The 19,744-nt window shown below is 40.3% G+C and overlaps 1 protein-coding gene across 4 annotated transcripts in view; it reads right to left on the bottom strand.

Annotated features, from left to right (window-relative positions):
• The window catches only part of slit1a (slit homolog 1a (Drosophila)), a 100,867-nt gene that overhangs the window by 28,222 nt on the left and 52,901 nt on the right, over positions 1 to 19,744 (bottom strand). For all 4 annotated transcript variants that reach the window (XM_015032169.1, XM_015032167.1, XM_015032168.1 and 1 more), the window contains exons 5-9: positions 12,590 to 12,661; positions 10,720 to 10,791; positions 9,608 to 9,679; positions 8,726 to 8,889; positions 2,686 to 2,833 (exon numbers count right to left, since the gene is read on the bottom strand). In XM_015032169.1, coding sequence (XP_014887655.1) covers positions 2,686 to 2,833; positions 8,726 to 8,889; positions 9,608 to 9,679; positions 10,720 to 10,791; positions 12,590 to 12,661 — 528 coding nt within the window. The remainder of the gene's footprint in view (positions 1 to 2,685; positions 2,834 to 8,725; positions 8,890 to 9,607; positions 9,680 to 10,719; positions 10,792 to 12,589; positions 12,662 to 19,744) is intronic.

Here is a 19,744-nt window from a genome sequence, read left to right on the forward strand (position 1 = left end):
TATGTCCCTCCATCCCGTGGTATTCTGGGCGTGTTAACACAGAGAACGCTGAATCCATTTGAGTCGCAACACCCTGACTCAATGTTCTAGCTTTCCCATTGTTGCTCTTTGCTGATCGATGTGAGCAAGCGACTGAATTCTTGCAATCGACAAAGAAGCGCCTTTTTTTTTTCAATTCGTTAAAGGGGAAAACAAGGAACAATCTCCCAGAGTCGCCAGCAGAAGGAAAATCAATGGTTCCCGTCCAATTTGTCAGCCTGAACACGTGTGTGACTGCCTGCGAGTTGGTGTTTGTGTCAATCCAATCAATGCTCTTCATCCTTTTCATCAGGAACTGAGCAGGGTTTTCATTATAGGGAAACACATTACGCCTCCGGGTATTCAACTAGTGTGTGCAGGAGTCAGAAATAAATGCAGGACCACAGCAGCGCAGATAAAAGGCAGAAGGAAAGTTTTATGGCAGAGCTTGTCAGAGCAAACAGAGACTATGATGCATAATAATCCGCTGTGGTGGTGTTTAGGCTTACCAGATCTCGTTTCACGAGAAAAAGAATACAGAAAGCAGCTAGAAACCTCAGAGCCATAAACGCAACACTCATTAGGGTGGAGGTGGCGGGGTGGGGAGTGATCGCAATTTCTTAGATTTATACATAATGAGAGCAGCATGCACGCGTCTTTTGTGTGTACGCGATTTTGTGAGAGGCTCATTAACAAGGCATTAGGCCAGCCTCAATATGCAGCAACCTGCCAGGCTGTAACTGAAGCTGATTTTATAATGAACTTCAAGCACAGATCAAACCTGCTGCACCGAGTTACTGAACCGAACCCCCCTGACCACCCTCACGCTTTCCATTTTAATTCACTTTTACTGTGAATGCAGCTCCGTAAACTTGTCCTTAACGATTGGGCCGGATGGGGAAAACAGCTGAAAAGATAGAGAAATCCACAGAGGAGAAAGTAAAGTAAAGTAAAAAAAAAAAAAAAAAGTGTCCTGGGAATTCTGGCTTCATCAGTTCTGATGGACAGGACAGAAGGAATGCACATGATGTATGTGCTTGTCTTGAAAACATAAATCAGAACACTGCAAGGTTTATACGCAGGGCAGATTTAAGTACCAATTACATGCGAAGGGTTGGGAAAGTTTTAAAATGCCAGCGCTCATCTGCTGTGCAGAGAGCGCCCACCGTCTATAAAACGCATGCATGATAAATTCATCTTTCAACTGTCTCCCTGTTCTCCCATTAGAGATGCTCACTGGTCACTGAGCTCACAGCACACATTGGTACACAGTTTCTTGTAAAAGCATTAACATGATAGAATTGTGAAGTGGAAAGATCTTTTAATTTTTTTTTTCTACGACAAAACTGTATTTGTGGTTTGTCTCTCTACCATCAAGAGTGGGAAGGTGTTCTCAAGATGTTTGTAGCCTCTAACTAGCTTTTTTTTTTTAAATTATTTTTCAGGATTCCTCGTTGTTTAGCTGTCTCCAGTTTCCCATCAAGTCTGACCAGATTCCCTGGCCCTGCTGAAGAAAAGCAACCCTTCATTATGACGCTTCCACCAAGATGTTTCACTGTCAACACGCTTTCTTCATGGCGTTTTGCACGAAGGCCCGACAGTTCAGTTGTATTTTCCTTTGATTACCATTCTGATTAATGGTGAACGGCTTTGTCTTAGTAGGTTTGTTGGTCCATTGCATACAAATCCAACAAAATACATGACATGTTGGGGGATTTAACCTGACTAAATAGGAGGAAAAAAAAAAGTACAAGGATAAGTAAATAAATCTTTTATTGTACTTGAGAAGACCAAAACCATGGAAAAACTGCATCTGGGATTTTTATGTTTTGTGGCTTGTGGAACATTATGAAGGTTGAAGCCAATTTCATGTGATCCTGCGAATCAAAATACAGACTTTATGCCCTTATAACCCAATAAATATAGTGGTGAAGCATAGGTGGACTGCCTTTTAGCATGGGAACCAAGAGAGCTGTGAACATTTAATCTAAATGATCAAATTTAGCACACCAGTGCAGTAGAAATGGGTCAGGGTTATTGGGGAACATGGGATCAGTGACTTTCACACTAGCTGAGTATTTATAAACACACCCTCATGGGGAAGAAGAGACCTAGAAACTGCTCCTCAGAAGAACATGCAACATGCTGGCCGGATTCGTCCTTTAGCTTTTTAACACTGGGCGTAGTGTTAAAAAGCTAAATCACAGTGTTGTGGGAGACTTCCACAATGCCAGTGGCATGAAATCTCTGATAAAGGGAGTAAAATGACTTATTTTAAAAGTTTAGTCATGCATTCCTGGGAATTACACTGCAGCATGTGGGCCGTGAAGAGTTAATGCCCAGACAGATGTCGGAGGACTGATAAACTGAAGGAGGGATGTTAGCAAAGGGCTTGCATGCGGTTCACAGCATTCTGAGCTGATAAGAGCATGTGGTCTCAGTCTAGAGTTTCTGAGTGAATATCTCTGTCTGTCCACACACGAGACAGATGTCCTGTCAACATGCTGAAAAGCGAAACATTCACAAATACCAGAGGTGTGTAAAACAATGCAGATGATCAGAGAACCGAGTTTTCTTTGCTCTGGTAAACTTTGTGTGATCGTAGCACAGTGTGCAAATTTGGTCGCATTGTTTGAGGATATCAACAAAAACAGACATTTTGCTCACATTTCCGACATGCTGTCAGGCAGATTGGCTGGAATAGCAGTTAGACCTTTCCCTCTGCAGTCCACGATGTTGTTGCTGCAGGTGCACATGGCAGGACAGGAGCCTCCCCCAGTGCTGCACGGCTGCAGGCTGGAAGACTCCTGATGACCTGTAGACGAAGAATAGGAAACGGGAGTTAAATGGAAGCAAGTTTAAAAGGCAGCAAAATCTTTTTCTGTTTTTTTTTTTTTTTAGTGCTATTCATAAATCATAAGTAGACCTTTCAAAACATTTCCAGAAGTAAAGTGGAGGACACAGCAAGGAGTAAGATACTTTGGTCAATTGAGATCAGCTTTCTGATTCTTTGCAAACACTGTGTGACACATGCTCACAGTAAAATAAGGCAAACTCAGTATCATGATGAGGGAATGAGATTCTTTAGCATGGCTGGTTAGAGCTTGATTTAAAAAAAAAAGCAATCCTGGAAGAGGCTGCAGAATTTGGTTTAAGGATTTCACCTTCTGAAATCCTTAAACCAGTTGTGAATCACTCCAAAGACTTGAGAACTGATGTTCACAATCAGTTCAACTGTTTTTCTAAGAGTAATGTGGCATTTTGGTCCACAGAAAGACCTTCAGCTGTAATTGCAATCAAAGTGGGTTCTCTGAAGTGTTCTTCCAGGAGAGTTGAATGCAAACACATGCCACACTTATAAACAAAAAAGTTTTCAAAGCTGTTTGTTTTACTTTTACAATCATCCACTGCTTTTTGTTGGTCTATCACAGAAAATACCAGAGAAATCCAGTTCAGTTCATGGATGTAAATTATATTAAAAAAAATATGAAAATATAAATTTATGTAAGGCACTGTACATTTATTGTTTTTTTTTTATATTACTATAAAATTGTGACTAAAGAAGATTTCTCTCCTAAGTATGTTATTTTAAACGAGAATGGTAAAAATAATAGACTTACAGAATGAAATCCACTGCTATAGGATAATATAAACACTTTTTACTCCAACATTTTTTTTCAAGCTTGCCATGTTTTCTTGTCTTCAGCTTTTTGTGCTCTCTTCTAGCTGAATTGCAAATATGCAAATGCACATTTCAACCACTCCCTGACACGGGCAAAAGCAAATGAAACATGCTATATTTGACTTCATTTCAAAGTGGCAAAATCCTACTGAATCAGTGGGAAAGAAACTAGGTTATATATCAAAGAAGTGTGAAGTCGGAGTGACAAGCGAAGGCCTCCCAATAATATCCATTGATCTCGTCTCAAAATCTTTCTCGAGAGTCTGTCTTCTCCTCCGCGAGGAACCGAAGCCGATCTGCACATTCAGCTTTTTCACAACCCCCACCAACTTCCATGTGTTCAAAAACACTTCAACTTTTTCATTTGCATACAGAGCACACAGCTCATCACGCCGTCTCCAGATACCTGTTCAAATAGCTACAGCAATGTCAGCGGTGCGGTGAAGAACGGCAGTCTGCGTTTCCGCTGTGAGTTCGCCCGAATGTGAGCATAAAAGTCTAACCCAGATAAAATAAATAAAACAGACTTTTAAATGGCCTAATTTAGACAGCATTACTAATCTGAGTTTCAGACCATGAATATTTAATTTGCTTCCTATCTATCACTCGGCTGGTGCTGGAAAGTGTTGCTGAGAGCAAAAGGAATGAGGGATTTACAGATGATAACTGGTGAAATATGTCAAAAGTCAGTGAAAGAAAACAAGAAAGCGATAAGGCCAAAAATTTGCTCTCCAAACATAGAAACATTATAAAATCCCATGAAAGTACTCATAGACACCCTCCCCCCACTGGACATCATCCATCAGGTAAATCCTAACAACTGCCAGACAAGTGAATCAGGTGGGAGGGGGGGAAAAAAAGCATCTCTAGACTGTGAATCAACAGAGAAAGATGTGATCTGAGGATGCGTGATCTGGGATGGCAAAGGTTTGACAGATCTAGGATCGGGTGTCGGGCAGAGGAAAACCTCCTTTCTTATCTAACATGGCATATCTGACAGGCCTGGGATCAGGGAGAGTGCAGAGCACAGCTGGAGCAGCCTTGACAATGACAGCTCACTGACAGGTATACCAGAGCCGAGACCGTTTCATGTTCGCTCCTCCCTGATTTTCTTACTGCCGTTTCCACATTATTTCATTCTTTCCCCTCTATCCATGTCCTGTTTTCTCTATTTTTAATCAGTCGGGTTTTTTTTCTTACCATCTAGGTTCCCTTCCCATCATTTCCTTCCTCACTCCGTTTAGCAGCCCAGTTTCCCATCTCTCTCCTAGAGCACCTTCTCACCTTTCATCCATTTGCACAGGAGTCTATACGTTTAACCTACTATGCCTCATTTTCCCCATCATTTTCAAATATTATCACTTGCTTCTTACCATCTGTTTCGTCTCACCCTTTTTTAGCGGGTCATTTCTTCTCCATTTCCTTCAGAAGAACCTTGGAATGATTTATTACCAACTGCTCAATTCAAACATAACATTTTTATTTCTTTTATTATTACCTTGGAGCAACAGCCATCCATTTTCTGTCATATAGCCTTGAGTTAACATGAGCTTTTCATTTCTGGTTGCTGTTTTAAAATAGCAAAGCCCAGTTTCACAGTGACTGCTGCCTGACAAATCTGGTGGGACGTAGTCCTGAACCTACACCTACGCCAAAGAGGTCGGTCTGAGTTCGTAAGAAACTGTTGATGTGCCGGGTTTTTTCCACACACAACCATCTCATCTCTCAGGTCTAAAAAAAAGAAACTGATGAGGATGAAAATGATCTACTGATGTTGGAGACCAGAGGAGAATGGGAAACAGAAAGACAAAAGTAGCTTGAGCCACTCATGAAAACCAAGAGGTGCAGAATGTAATTTCTGAACACGCAACAATTCAAAGCTTGAAGCAGACAGACTGCAGCAGAAGACCACACAAGTTGCTGCTTCTGTCGGGTGAGAACAAGAAAAAGAAGCAGCAACTCACACAAGATTGGACAATAACAGACTGTGGAAAACCTTAACTGATGTTTTGAGTCAGAAATGGGTGAAAACATCATGTAAGCATGGATCCATCCTGACTACAAGCATGTGGCAGGATATTGTTTTTGCACACTTTCGGTCTTTTCTTACAAATTAAACATCGTTTAAGCACCAGGGCTTACCTGAGTATTGGTGCTTACCATGTCCATGCAAGTGTGACCACATCTGGATGGCTCCTTCCAAAAGAATAATGTCACAAAGCTCAAAATAATCTCTAATTGGTTCCTCAGCCTGATAGTGAGCATACTGTATGCTTATGACCTACATGGTCAAAAGATCTCAATCCAGCAGAGCGCTGGTTAAGATTCACACCATAGAGCTGCACTGAACCAATCTCCAACAACTTTGTGACGGTAACATTGTTAAATTCTCTGCAAATAATGACTTCTCATCTTAAAAAAAAAAGCAGTTTGTTAGGGTGGGGTAATTTTAGTCTTTTAAATGTTTGGGTTCTCAAAAGGAACTGGATTAAACTAAAATTCGAATTGGCTGTTCAAATATTGCAATATATAATATAAAAGCACAGATTGGAAAATGGTCAAAAAATTCTGAGTGATGCATCTCTAGTTACATAAAATATTTTTTGGTCAGCAGCAGGAGAGCAAGGATAACTGCACTTGATCCCACAAAGTTAATGAGCTCCTATAAACGTCAGTCTACCCCTAGATGTTTTTACTGCAGGTTTTATTTTTAAACCCGATTTCTCACCTTGATTTAGTGCTTTGAAAATCTGCTCCCACAGCCACCATAAATATTACAATAATGCTCAAATCTGCCAGAGACGCTCAGTGCAATCCCCTCATGATTTAAGCATTTGTGCTGCAAACTTTAACAGGATTGTATAGATTACTGATTTTTATTCATCAGGTCTAATATTTTTCCTAAACTTTTTAAATGGCACACTACACATTGCTGTCAATGTGAATTTACTAGGCAGTGATGCTCTCCAGCACAGAAACAGAGGGTGGATTACGTTGCTCCGACTGCGGGAGGATTTCATCATTTCTTTTTTTTTTTTTTTTACATCAATGAATAAAGCAGCACACCCACGTTTTCATTCTCCCACCTCATGCCTCTCCTCTCCCTCATTTTCCTCTTTTCCTTGTTACATGGCGCCACCCTGCCCCAAATCCCCCGCAGGTGGCCTCGACTGGTCACAGCTCCGACTAAAGACACGCACAAACACATACTGTTGCAAAAAAATAAAAAATACAAAGTGTGTGCCAGCGAGTCGGTCTCTAATGAGTCCGTCAGTGGGAGTTCAACTTCTGGTCACAATTTGGGGAAAAAAATAAATAAATAAAATAAAAGAATGAAAGCATATGTTTGGCTGAGTATTTATCTGCAAAGATGCATAATGTTGCACTGGTATATCACAATGTATTGAACTATGTGTTTTGTCTAGATTTGAAGATAAAGCTCAAAGAAAATATTTCATCCCAGGATGATCGACCACCTGTATGTGCGTATATGAAGTGCAGCTGCCCATTATGTAAAACCTGAACTTTCTGTATCTGTATCTGCATCCCACCATAAACCAACAATTTTCAAGTTCCAACTTTTCTATCTGGAATGGTTACACTCCCACGCTTTGAGTCTCTTTCCCTGGACGATGAATAGTTAATGATCTGTGTTGTCACGCTGTATGACTGCGTAAAAATCACAACCCATGGAGAGACAGGAACACACACACACACACACACACACACACTCAGGGGTACACTCCCCCGCAAACACACACTCATGCAGACCCCTTGCAGCTGGCGTTACAAATGAGAAGGCCGAGTGGGGAGTGGAGGTTCTCATGGTGTTTTGCAATTGTTCAGATATGATAAAGCAAAATCACATCACGGCGCCCCTACGTGCGCATGATCTCTTTCACATTGCAAGGAGGATGCAAAGACTATGGAGCCACGCAAGTCCCAAACTGTAAATTATTCAATAAATCTTTGAGTGGCCAGAAAAAAAAAATAAAAAGGGAGAGCCAATGAGTGTGGGCAGTCTGGGCTCCAGCTGTGTGGGCATTTTCCTAACACCGCTGCCAGCTCGGTGGGGTGCAGAAACCTAGACTAGCAGAGAGCTGTGAGGCTGTCCTGGTGCTGAGCGACTGTCAGGTGGCTCCCAGGTGAATACACACTGGCATAAAAACACAGGGCAGAGGAGGTAAATAGAAAAGAGACGCTATTTTAAGACACTGTTTTGTCATGAATAATCTGAAGTACACACGAGTCACATGAGAGGCTGATGAACTTACTTTACTTTCAATTGAATACAATAATCCTCAGAGAAAGTATTTTTATCCCCTTTTCACTTCACAACTACAAACTTAAATTTAGTCAAAAGGGCTTTTTATGTGACGGAGCAACATAAAGCAGGGCATAAATGCGAAGGAAAACCATAGTTGGTGTCCAAAATGCAGCTCAGTTTCAGTAAGACTGGAAAACATTAAAAACTTTAACATGTGGCTGGAATGGTCAGGGTAACAAGCAGAGGTATGAGCAGTGATACCAAAACTCCCATCATGCCAGAGCACCTTCCTCCACGTAATTTCTGTGTCTCCTACATGGTTGTAGCAAACTGCAAATTAGGATCTTTAACAATGTTTTTTTCTTCCAACTCGTCCAAAAACACCAGACTAACAGTCGCCCCATCAATGGACCCTCAATATCTGAGGCTCCTGCAGAGTTACCATGGATCCCTTGGCTTCCTCTCTGATTAGCTTTCTCCTTGCTTACTCTTTCTGTCCATGTGCAGCATCGTGTCTCAATCGCTTTGCAGTCGGACCATACATACATTTGTGTGTGAAGATGAAAGACAGTAGCGATCAAAACAATACGATTACACTTTTAAGCCTTTATAATAAGGTGCGTTGCAAAAACATTCATAGCCGGTAATATTTTTTCATATTTGTCGCTCTACAATCAAAACATTTCAGTCTATTTCATTAGACTTTTTTTATTTCAAAAATAAATCCACAGGTGAAGAATAAAACTTTGCTGTCTTACCTGAACATGTGAATTCGTGTTTCTGGACCTCTGCCACGTTGAGTCCTCTGAGTTCTGGGGGTGAAGCACACTGGGTGAACAGGCCGATCGTAGGCCTCTGCCTGAGCCACTGGGATAGCCAGGCCAGGTGACAATCGCAGTTTAAGTTGTTGGAGTGAAGGCGGCTGTAATACAAAAAACAAAACAAAAAAAAAACAATGAAAATTACGATCAGTTAACATTTTTCATCGCTGGCAGAAGATGGAAATAGCATAAAAATGCGTCCGTTCTTTCCCACAAGTCATCACTTCCAGTCGCTGTGGGGCAAACACACTAAATGATATGCTATGCGGACAATTATAAATGGCCCATTCTAAAAAAGGCGACATTTCTAAATCCAGTGCTCCAAACACTGCATTCTTCCAAAGCAGCGCCTCTCCACAATAACTATCGCTGCGATGTGGTGGTGTACGAAGGCTAACTCGTGAACCCACGTGCGCAGAAACAGAAATCCCTACAATGTTACCCCACTGGGAGTGAAGCAGACCACAACGTCACCGCAAGGGCAGCAGAGTCACGGATAGGAATAATTGTCTTAATTCAAACATAATTTCAGATTTGGTAATCGCGGCACACAATGAGCTATTTGTGTCTGTCCAGACCCGTTTTTGTCTTGACATGAATCACATAATGGCTCCTGGCTTTGCTAAACTCATTATTCTGTGCCGTTCAGTGGTTTTGGCAGAGAGCACTGCTTGGAATGACAGAGCTGTCAACCCCCACAGAGATTACATTCTGATTTTCTCTTCTTTGTCTGGATGTAGACGTGTAGATTGTAATTATAGCTTAAATAATTCCTAAAAAAAGAAAGAGATCATTCAAAGTGGGACATTTGTGACTTACAAAGTTCGGAGTTTGGGCATGTGGTTGAAGCTGGAGACAGGAATGCTGCTGATGTTGTTGTTGTTCAGCGTTCTGCGGAAAGGAAGGGGCAAAACAGTTCGATTGTCGGTAGAGTTGTGAAGACAAGCTTTCTCTTTTACATCTCATTAGATCTATGTCTTCTCCGCTTTTTTTTTTTTTTTTTTTTTTTTTTTTCTGGGTCCCACTGGGAATATACCACCTCATTTCACACAGATGGGAAGCCCTTGCACCTCCCACACACACACACATGCAGCCATGCATGCAAATATGCACACACTCTTACGAGTCTGATCACAAGCGTTATAAAGGTAGCATGCACACACACGCACAACACACATCTCTATAGAACCTGGGGCATCAGCTGCAGAGAGAGAATCGGGTCATTTCAATCTGCCTAAATAACCTTTTGCTATTTTTCAACCTTCTCCTCCTGTCAACACCCGCTGTTCTCCTCCCCCCTCCCCCGACACAAATCCATCTCAATGACCCTCTCTGACCTTTTACACCGTCATCAGAACACTATCAATACTTTAATTAAGGCGTGCAAGCAGCTTTCTGCATTTCTTCTTCTTTTACTACCTCCTTAATCCCACACAGCTGTCTTTCAACATCAGCGCGGTTGTTCCCCCCTTTACGCTGTTGGTCCGCATTGTTCAAGAAGGAGATCCCCAACAGAGGCTTGTAATTACACTTTGTTTTAAAGGAGATGATTAACTAGATGTTGAAGATCAGCGCGGACGGCTAACCTGGGTGTGTCCTTTGAACATGCCGATAAGAGGAGCCCCCCCGCTCGTCAGATGGCATGCTCGGGGCTGGATGGGCCGGTTGGTGGAGGTGGGGCAGTGGGTGGGTTACTGGGTGTTAATGTGGTGGAGTAGAACCCTGCTGTCAGCTGTGACTAAATGGAGCTTTATGCCACAAACCCCCTTTATAAAGCCCGCAGGGGGCATTTTGGAATATTATGCGAGGCCTGTGCCATATGTATTAGTCGCGGTAATTAGCAAGACACAAAAATGTCTTAATTCAACTAAGTGCTTTAATAGGATAAGGCAGCGTTAAGCTAGGCAAATAGCATCAGATCGGGGACTTACAGTACTTCCAGGCCTCTCAGAGCTCTGAAGGCTCCATCCTCGACGCAGCTGATGTGGTTTTTATCCAGCTGCCTGTGGTGGAGAAACACAGAAGAGACACAATCTTTACATCTCCCCACAGAGTACTTGTAATCACTGATACAGTAAGTTGTGCTCTAATGCACTATGGCTAATCAATACAGCTTCGGTCATCTCAGCTCATGCAATCCCCCAGCGGAGCAGGCATGAACGTTAACGACTGTTTATCCACATCGACGCAAGTCATAAATCCATGTGAGCGCCTGTGTTTGTGCACAAACCCCATCAAAGATGTAAATCACGGCCGTCGTTGGGGAGGCAGTGAGTGGACTCAATCACTGAGGCCTAGTCCTCTGAATGCACACACCAGCAACCAGGCAATGCTTTCCTCTCTCGATAGGCCATTAGGCTGACCAGATAAAATGTTAACTCTCTGCAATTAAACTAAGTGAGTTGTGAACGGGGCAGCGCATATTTTCAGCTCACTTACTAGTAATTTAATTTGATGGATTTATTCAGTCCTTTACCGTCACTGGTTGTCGAGATCTTTCAGTAATCAGTGCATGCAGGGTGATTAATCTCAGTCATTAGGAAAACAGCTATACAATTTAAAGATATTTGATAACATTCAGTGGATGCTACACACCTGTAGTATAAATTCATACTACATGTGTGTACATGCATATGAATAGAAAGACACATGACCTGTTTTTTCACAAAAAAGGTTTATATTAAAGAAAATGAAATGATTATCTTTTGTTATAAATTGTGCTAATCAAACCCAAATCAGAAGCAAAAGACCATGTGAGAGAAGCTGGCTGATATTGGTAAGAGTGTATCATTATCCAATAACTATTGTACTGATATATGTGCCGTAAGGCCACTCAGTGAAGAAGAAGCCATTACTCAACAAACAACATGAAATAAGATTACAGTTTGCAAATGCATTCATGGAAAACAACCTTAGTTTTTGGCGAAATATCCTGTGTTCGGATGGAACAAAACAGGGATTAGTCGTAATAACTGTTGTCACATATGATGGAAAAAGTGATTGGCTTGCAAGCCTGAGAACACTCTGAAGGAAGAGTGTGGCAGCATCATGTTGTGTGGTTGTTTGGCTGCAGGAGGAAATGCTGCTATTTACACAAAACCGTCATCATCATGAGGTAAAAACATGTGGACTCTCAAGACATCAACAGGGAAGTTAAAGCTTTTGACCAATTAAGACTTTTAATTTGATGGTGACTTTAAGCATACCGCCAAATCAGCCAGGTTTAAGAAGAAAATCAATGTTTTGGAGAGACCAACACAAAGCACTGATGTCAGTCGGATAGAAAATTTAGGAGCAGACCTAAAAAGGTGTGTGTGAGAGCAAGGCAGTACACAAACCCAACACTAAGGACATGTATGTGAACCTCTGAATTTGAAGTTTTCTCAATAGTATGACATTGAGCAAATTTTAGAAATACTAATATTAGAATATACTAATATTACATTAGGGTTACACTAGGAGTATTGTAATTTCCGTGCTCCTTAGTTGTAAATATCTTTTTCCCCCAGCAACTGTTTGTTCAAAAGTTATAAGCCTATGTGATCTGTCATAATCCTCCTACCAATATCATTTCCAGCTCTTTGTTAAAAAAAAATACTCCCATAAAAAGTGATGCAAGTCCAGCATATTGGCAGTCAACAAAAGCTTTTGAAACTAAATTATGTTTCTCATGTGTCTTAAAATGTAATCTTTTGTTTTGATGAATGACCGTGTGGTTATTCAGTCGGTGAATTAACTTGTATGTTGAACATACAAAAGTAATTGTTCATTTAAAAAGAAATAAACACCTCTAGTACTCACAGGTTTTTGATGTCTGTAGCTCCTCTGAATGCTTTTCGGGGGATAGATTGGATGAAGTTCTCACTGAGATCGCTGTGAAAAAAAAACAAAAAAACAGGTATATTTAACACCTACATTAAAGGTTTGCCTCATGTGGTTCCTGAGGTCCAACAGGATGAGGCTACAATGTTTTTACAACTTGTTGTGCGAAAGTTCCTCTCGTGTGTTTTTAAGCAGGAATCTCAACAATCTCACTCCAGCTTTTGACTCCATCATCAGTGTGGCACTGAGAGCTAAGTGCAACATTTTCTCCCCCACCGTGTGCGTAACTACCCCGCGGTGTGGTCTCCGCACGCAGACCTCTGCTCACACCGGAGGGGTATTTTATGGTGGTTGTGTTATTCACTGTTCCTCCATGTTATGATATGTTTGAGCTGGATGTAGTTTGAGGCTTAATGTCTGCCTGCACACAGACTAAACAGAGACAACAGGGCAGTGGCCTGTGCGGGATTCTTTCAAGGTCCAGTAGGATGAACTTTTCAGGACACAGAGCCAACCATATTTTTCAAGTTAGTCGGTCTGTTTTTTTTTTTTGTTTTTTTTGTCTTTAACATCAGGTAGAAGTCAAGCGTTTGAAAAAGAATTATATAGAAAGAAAAGAAGAGAGATGAAAATTCAAGACGATGTGTGTTTAAGATCGTTTTGTCTGTCTCACACATGTACACTGCCATGCTGTCGGAGAGGCTGCTGCCCCGACAAAGGTTCTCCCACAGATCCAAAACAGCACTTCTGGTCACCCACAGAGAAACTACAGCCCAGCCCCAGAATCTGTGTAACCACACCATACCACTATTATAAATATAACTTTGTTAATTCCCACTAACTGTTCATGAGCACCACAGGATACGACGTTATGGCACAATAACATTCTGCCCCCGCTGTCTGTGAGTCTGGCGTTATTTCAATGGGAGTCACAGCGGGGAGTTAAACCCCGCCACAGCAGCGTAGCTGAGCGATGTACCTAGTAAATGAAACGCTTTGTATGTATAGCACCACACAAGTTATAAAAACGAACCAAAAGTTAAACTGGAATCTGTTTTAAATTTAGGAAGAAAATTACTGAAACTAGGCCCCATTTTGAATGTGGATTATTAAAGATTATGGTTATTTAAGAAAAAAAATATATAGATATTTTATTGTAAATACAACAAATAAATTTTTGCACTTAAATAGAACAAAGTCAGTTGACCAAAATGCTGAATATGTGAATGCAACAGGACTGTGCTAATTATTTATTCTCAATGTACAGAATATTATTATTCCATTGCAAACCATCACAAAAATAAATTTCTGTTCTTCTCAGATCTGTTTTTAATGAGTAGGAAGTTAATAAGATGGGTTAAATGTAAAGAGAACTTAGCTTTTGTACAGAATCAGCTGCTTTTAAAATATCAACTCTCAATGTTGTAGTAATTTTGCCTCTTTTAAAATAGTAACAGTTTTTAAGCAACTGTCCTCAGACACGTGTAGCATGATCTCCCCTGTGACAGGAAGCCTAGGAAAAATAACAATGTTTCTTCGATGTTCTTATATTAGAGTCATCAAAGTATCAAAGATCAGAAATTGGCCACCAAATTTTTAATTAGTTCATGTGTAGTTATTGCACAATGACTGACTCTGTTTGCAAGCAGTCCTCTATGATTTGCCAGGTAAATACAAAAACTGTTCAAGTTATCTTACTGGAAAGCGTTGGATTAGGAAAGTATTGCTCAGTTTTTCTTCTTTGCTGTTTGGTTTTGTTAAGGCAATGATGAAAGTTGAATCATTCTGGTTCAATGCTTACTGTCGCCTACCAAAGCTGTGGGAAAGCTTATAACTGTTAGTGCTCATGTTTTCCGATTCAGTGATGTTAATATTGACAATGACCTCCAGGAAGTCTCCATTTTTCTTGTTTGCATGAAGGCTTCTGTTATTTAAATGACCAAAAGAAAACTTCTTCACAAAATCTCAAACTAGTTCAGCACTGGTGAAACTCCAGATGCCATGGTTGGTACATGGAGAAAGAATCCTGAGAGAGAAGACGAGATAAGGATGAGACGCCGTGATGCAAGGCAGGACAGGAAGGCTCTGATCATATGAATACAATGCTATGTGTGTAAGTAGTAAAAAAATGAAAGCTCTTGGGTGGACTCTGCACACTAAAACCCCATAATCCTGTTAGTACGCTCTAATAGGATTGGCAGGAGTGATCCATACACTCCCATTTATGGTGCTATTTGATTGGATTTGGAGCTCAGGTCGCAAGAGGTCACTTTAAAAATGTAAGTCTGACCAACAACAAAATAAAGGATATAGCCATGATTAAATTTCTGTATGTTTCATGCCAGAATACCTGCCTATTTTTTTTATTTTTTTTTCCCCTAATACCTTCTGTTACATCAAACAGCAGAATCATTGCGGTCTTGGTTTAGTTTCTGCAGTCTGCTCTGCGTCTCTAAAGAATTCAACACCGGTTTCTCCTCCTACAGAAGCCAGAGCAAAATTAAATTTAGCAAAAGAACGTTTCTGCATTTACACATTCTTAAAATGGCAAACAGAACATTTCTGTGGGAGACCATCATGCTGTATTTTACATACTCTGTGGTATCCTTTAGCTGTTATTTTCTAAGCACAGCCCCAGCAGTGTGTCGGCTTTGAGATTTCTGACATTACGGATTAGTTAGAAAGCTGATTTTGAGTGAAGCACTTATCCCTTCGAAATCAGACACAACTATAAGAGAACACTAACCACATACAGGCATATTGGTCACTATGGTCTCTGAAACTAAACTCTGACTCCTAATCAAATGTTGCAATTTTACAGCAAAGACCACAAAAGTCTATAGCTTTTGCATTGTAACAGCCAAGTTTAAAAAAAATGAGCAATAGCAAAGAAAAAATGTTTTTTTCCCCTGTCTGAGCTTCTGGCCAATGTAGATTTTCTCAAAAAATGTAAGTCTACATGCGTCCAGTTAGCTAACCTGAGGGCAATAGCTTTGTGAAATACTGCAGGAGCACACAAAGTTAAGCATCAGAAGCAGGAGCAGAGGTCATCAACCCCAGATGTCACAAAACCTGCACAGCTCTGTTCAGGGTGAAAAGTCTCACAGAAACCATCAGCACCTTGCAACGCTTTCCTCGTACTCCCCGCATTCACTCATTACCAAGCAATGAGTCCCAGTGCGCTCCTCCATCCAGAGTAAGTAATGGTGTCCTGTACCCAGCATACTTGTGAGTCATTTATGATTACAAGTGTGTGAACCGCAAAACGTGAGTGCAGTTACACCATCCTTTTCGCTGGATCCGACATAAATTCACCTCATTCCACAGCATACCTTGCAGGTGGGCAGTTAGTTCATTACACAGCCTGGCGTTTTGCTCACAGTTCATTCCCATTGTTTCCCTAATGATGGGGGGTAGAACACGTGTTCGAGTGAATGAGCTTCAGCGCTGAAATACTCCAGTCGCATTTTCAAGACTGAAACTTCCGACGATGATATCATTTAACCAGTGCACAACAATAAACCTGACTACTGTTTACACCAAACCCAACAAAGACCTGGAACAATTAGCAGTGTTATCAGACGTAGCTCAAGGCGTCTGGTCTGGTGATTTGCTGCACACTGAAGGTAATGTCTGGTTCCTGTCTGATTCCCATCATTAACCTCTAATTCCTGTCTCAATACACATAATAATAATTCCCCAGAATGCCTATGGTGCCATAATAATATTCACATCAGTCGTAAAAGTGGATTAAAGAGATTAGCAAAGCATTTTCTGCGTAGACAGTCATTAGTAGTTTCAGTAGGTGCTTCAGCTATATGGTAACCTCGCTCTCAGCTTTTTCTGGTTTAAATGTTTAAAGGCTTTGGGCTGCATGAACTACAATTACATATCAAAACACATGACTGCATATGAACACCAACAATTGCCCCTTTCATATACAGTACCTAAGTATGTATATATATATATATATATATATATATATATATATATATATATATATATATATATATATATATATATATTTTCTTATAGAAAATATATATATCTTCATATTTTCTTCAAGAAAATATGAAGATTTTCTTGTTTTCTTGTTATATTTTTGCAACCTAGCTAAAGTTCAGCCAGTCTGTATTGAACGTCTTTTGACAACAGTTTTGAATTATTGCTGCAGATCCTGAATCAGATTTAGGTCTGGAGTCTGATTGTTGTTGTTTTAAAACACATTTATTATGCTTTGATCTGAAACCAATCCCATCACAGCTCTGACTGCATGTTTAGTGTCATTGTCCTGGAAGCTAAACCACTGCCAGGCTGCTAAGCCTTTTGCAGGCTATATAAGGTTTTCCTTCTCAGTGACTAACTAGTTTGCTCACTGCCACTGAAGAAAAACCTCCCCACAGTATAATGCTGCCTTCAGTGTGTAACACCACTACTTAAGCAGGATTTCTGTTTAAGTGCTTTTCATGTTAGCCGGAAACGATCTCTATTCCTGATCTATTTGCTGTGTCCCTTGTTCTTCGTTTTTTTTTATTTGTCAACCACCATTCCTTACCAAATCTCTGAAGAGTTCACAAGAAAGCTGTATTCACCTTGAGTTTGAATTATATTCAGGAGTAGCCTATTTACTAATTAGGTGATTTCTGAATCTATTGGGTTCACTAGATTTTAAATAAAGGTATCAGAATAAATGTCTACTGCTCTTTTTAGACTTTACTTTGCAAATGCGCAGACAACATGTTGATCTATTCAACAAAATTAAGGCTTGAGTTCGTAACATTTCCAAAATGTGAAAAAACTACAAAGGGAGTGGATACTTTTGGAAACCATTTATGGAATAATGAGGCCCATTGTTAGCTTGTTTCTTGGTCAGTAAGTGAATTTATTTTATAGAGCGCCCATTGTTAGCTTGTTTTTTAGTCAGTAAGTGAATTTATTTTATAGAGCACGGTTTTCCCGTTTTGCTCAGTGTTAGTGTGAAGTCATGCAATTTGATTTCAAACTCAAAACAGAAAAACTGTAGCTGACTTAAACTCTAAAACAACCTGACAGTTCATCTGCATTTACACAGGATTTCCTTGTGTTTCTTGCACAGCATTTCACCCTTATTTCATCACTCTACTGAACTTGGTACGTAGAGGTCCAGACAGGGAAGCATTGACAAAATTTTAATTTGATTTAAAGACTCAGTGAAATGTCTTCAGTAAACCTAGACCCTATGGATGACAACTTTTCATACGACTAAGCAGCATGTACGGAAAGTGTATAAGTGCTTTCCCACTGCACGATAAAAATATGTTTATTTTAGCCAAATGCTCTTAATACTTCTTAATTTTATTCTTCCATCAAAAAATAGGGGAAAAAGAAGTGGAATGTGTTTGATTACTTACTCATTAGGAGAGTTAATGAGGTGTGTGAGAGCTGTTAAAAGAATGGCAGTATGCTGCCACTAAATGCTAACTGCCTTCTTCCTCTCTGCACGGTAAAAGCTCACAAGTAGTTACACACATAAACAACCACATTTACAAAGTGTTTGCCTTCAGAGAAAAGCTCCTTGGGCTGGAAATGATCCAAAATAATATCTCACTGTCCAACTGTGGAATAAAACAACAACACATCCAAATAAACAAAACAAACTGTTCTACGGTTTCAAAAGAAGTCTGTATCCATGGTGCTGTGCAAATTAAAGTGGCTCCAATATTATGCTTTGATCATTTTTGGACACATGGAAAATAAAAGTAAAAAAAAAAAAAAACTGTGTCAAAAGCATACGTTAACATTTAACCCCTTTCTCTGATTATCCCACTCCACAAACCATGGCAGACAATACCATTTTTTTTTTATTCTTTGAGAAAAGTGTATTGTCTCTGTAAAATACTGATCAAAACACCCAGAAATGTATTTATTATTTTTTTATTTCATGATTCCTAAGCCTTTCTTTCTGTTGGAGACCTCTTCTTATGTTGACATAACTGAAGTAAAATGGACTGAAAAAGAGCTAAGTGACGTGAGATCAGCTGATAAGAGTGGACAGAAAAGCGAAAAGTTTCTTTGCTTGGCTCAGACTTGATGAAAAGTGGTGTCTTCCTGTCAGTGGAGATGCTACGGCTTATGCAACCCACTCAGTAAAGAGTCTAACGCAAAATGAAAAAGCAGCAAAGGAAAAAGTGAAGAGATGTAAAGTTATGAGCTGGAGCTCTGTTGTGCTGCTGCTCGGCATGAGAGACCAAATCCTTGGTCAAAAAACAAACCAACAGAAAAATCATAAAAATAGCAAACAGATGACAAAACATGAGTGTCATTAGTTTGGAAACATTTATATGGTTTGAGTTAAAAAGACAAGAAAGCAACATCTTTGGTCAGATGGGAAAGTGTAAAGAGTGGGGGATAAGAGAAAGAGAACGAGGTGAGCAGAAGCATAGATTGATGCTGCGGGGCTTTTGGGCTCTTGCCAAAGCATGGCCTTGCATGTGTTTGTATTTGTGTGGCCCACAGAGAGGGACTGTGTGCGGCAAGGCGGATCCATGCTTTCCCTCTTATCCTCATGTCTTAAAAAAAAAAAAATACATTTCTCTCCACACCTTGACTTTTATCTCAATTCCTCCTTGAAACAAATGATAGACGAGCCTTCTAGCTCCCTTTCCCTTCACTTGTTTGCTCCAGTGTACAGCAGATGTTTTGCACCTCCGTAATCCCAACAAGAGAGCCAGACACAACCATTATGATCACCACGATTACCAGTATCCGCCAGAGGTCAAACAAAGTATTAAAGTCTCAAAACAGTAATCCGTGTTCACACACATTATTCTGGGCAGGCACGCCCATTTGTGCAGCTTTTATAAAGGAAAGAAAAGACAGTTTGCTTTAGGAGACTCAGACATAGAAACTCGGGAGAGAAAATATCACTGTGCTGCTTCTTGTTTTGGACGGTGTACAGACTTTACAATGGACCAAAATGCAAAACAAATTCTGTACTGATACAGAATGAGGCGAGGCTCAGCAGCACATGTTCGCCTTTGTGGCTTTTGCTTTCCTTTGAAAGATAATCCAACACTTGTCAACCAAGCCAAGTATAAACAGTCAATCAGTGGGAAGAACTTCATGGTAATGCTCTAGCTTTTATTTATTTGTAGA

Source organism: Poecilia latipinna, unplaced genomic scaffold (genome assembly GCF_001443285.1).
Source record: "Poecilia latipinna isolate Pla-1442-1.1 unplaced genomic scaffold, P_latipinna-1.0 Scaffold232, whole genome shotgun sequence".
Taxonomy (NCBI): domain Eukaryota; kingdom Metazoa; phylum Chordata; class Actinopteri; order Cyprinodontiformes; family Poeciliidae; genus Poecilia; species Poecilia latipinna.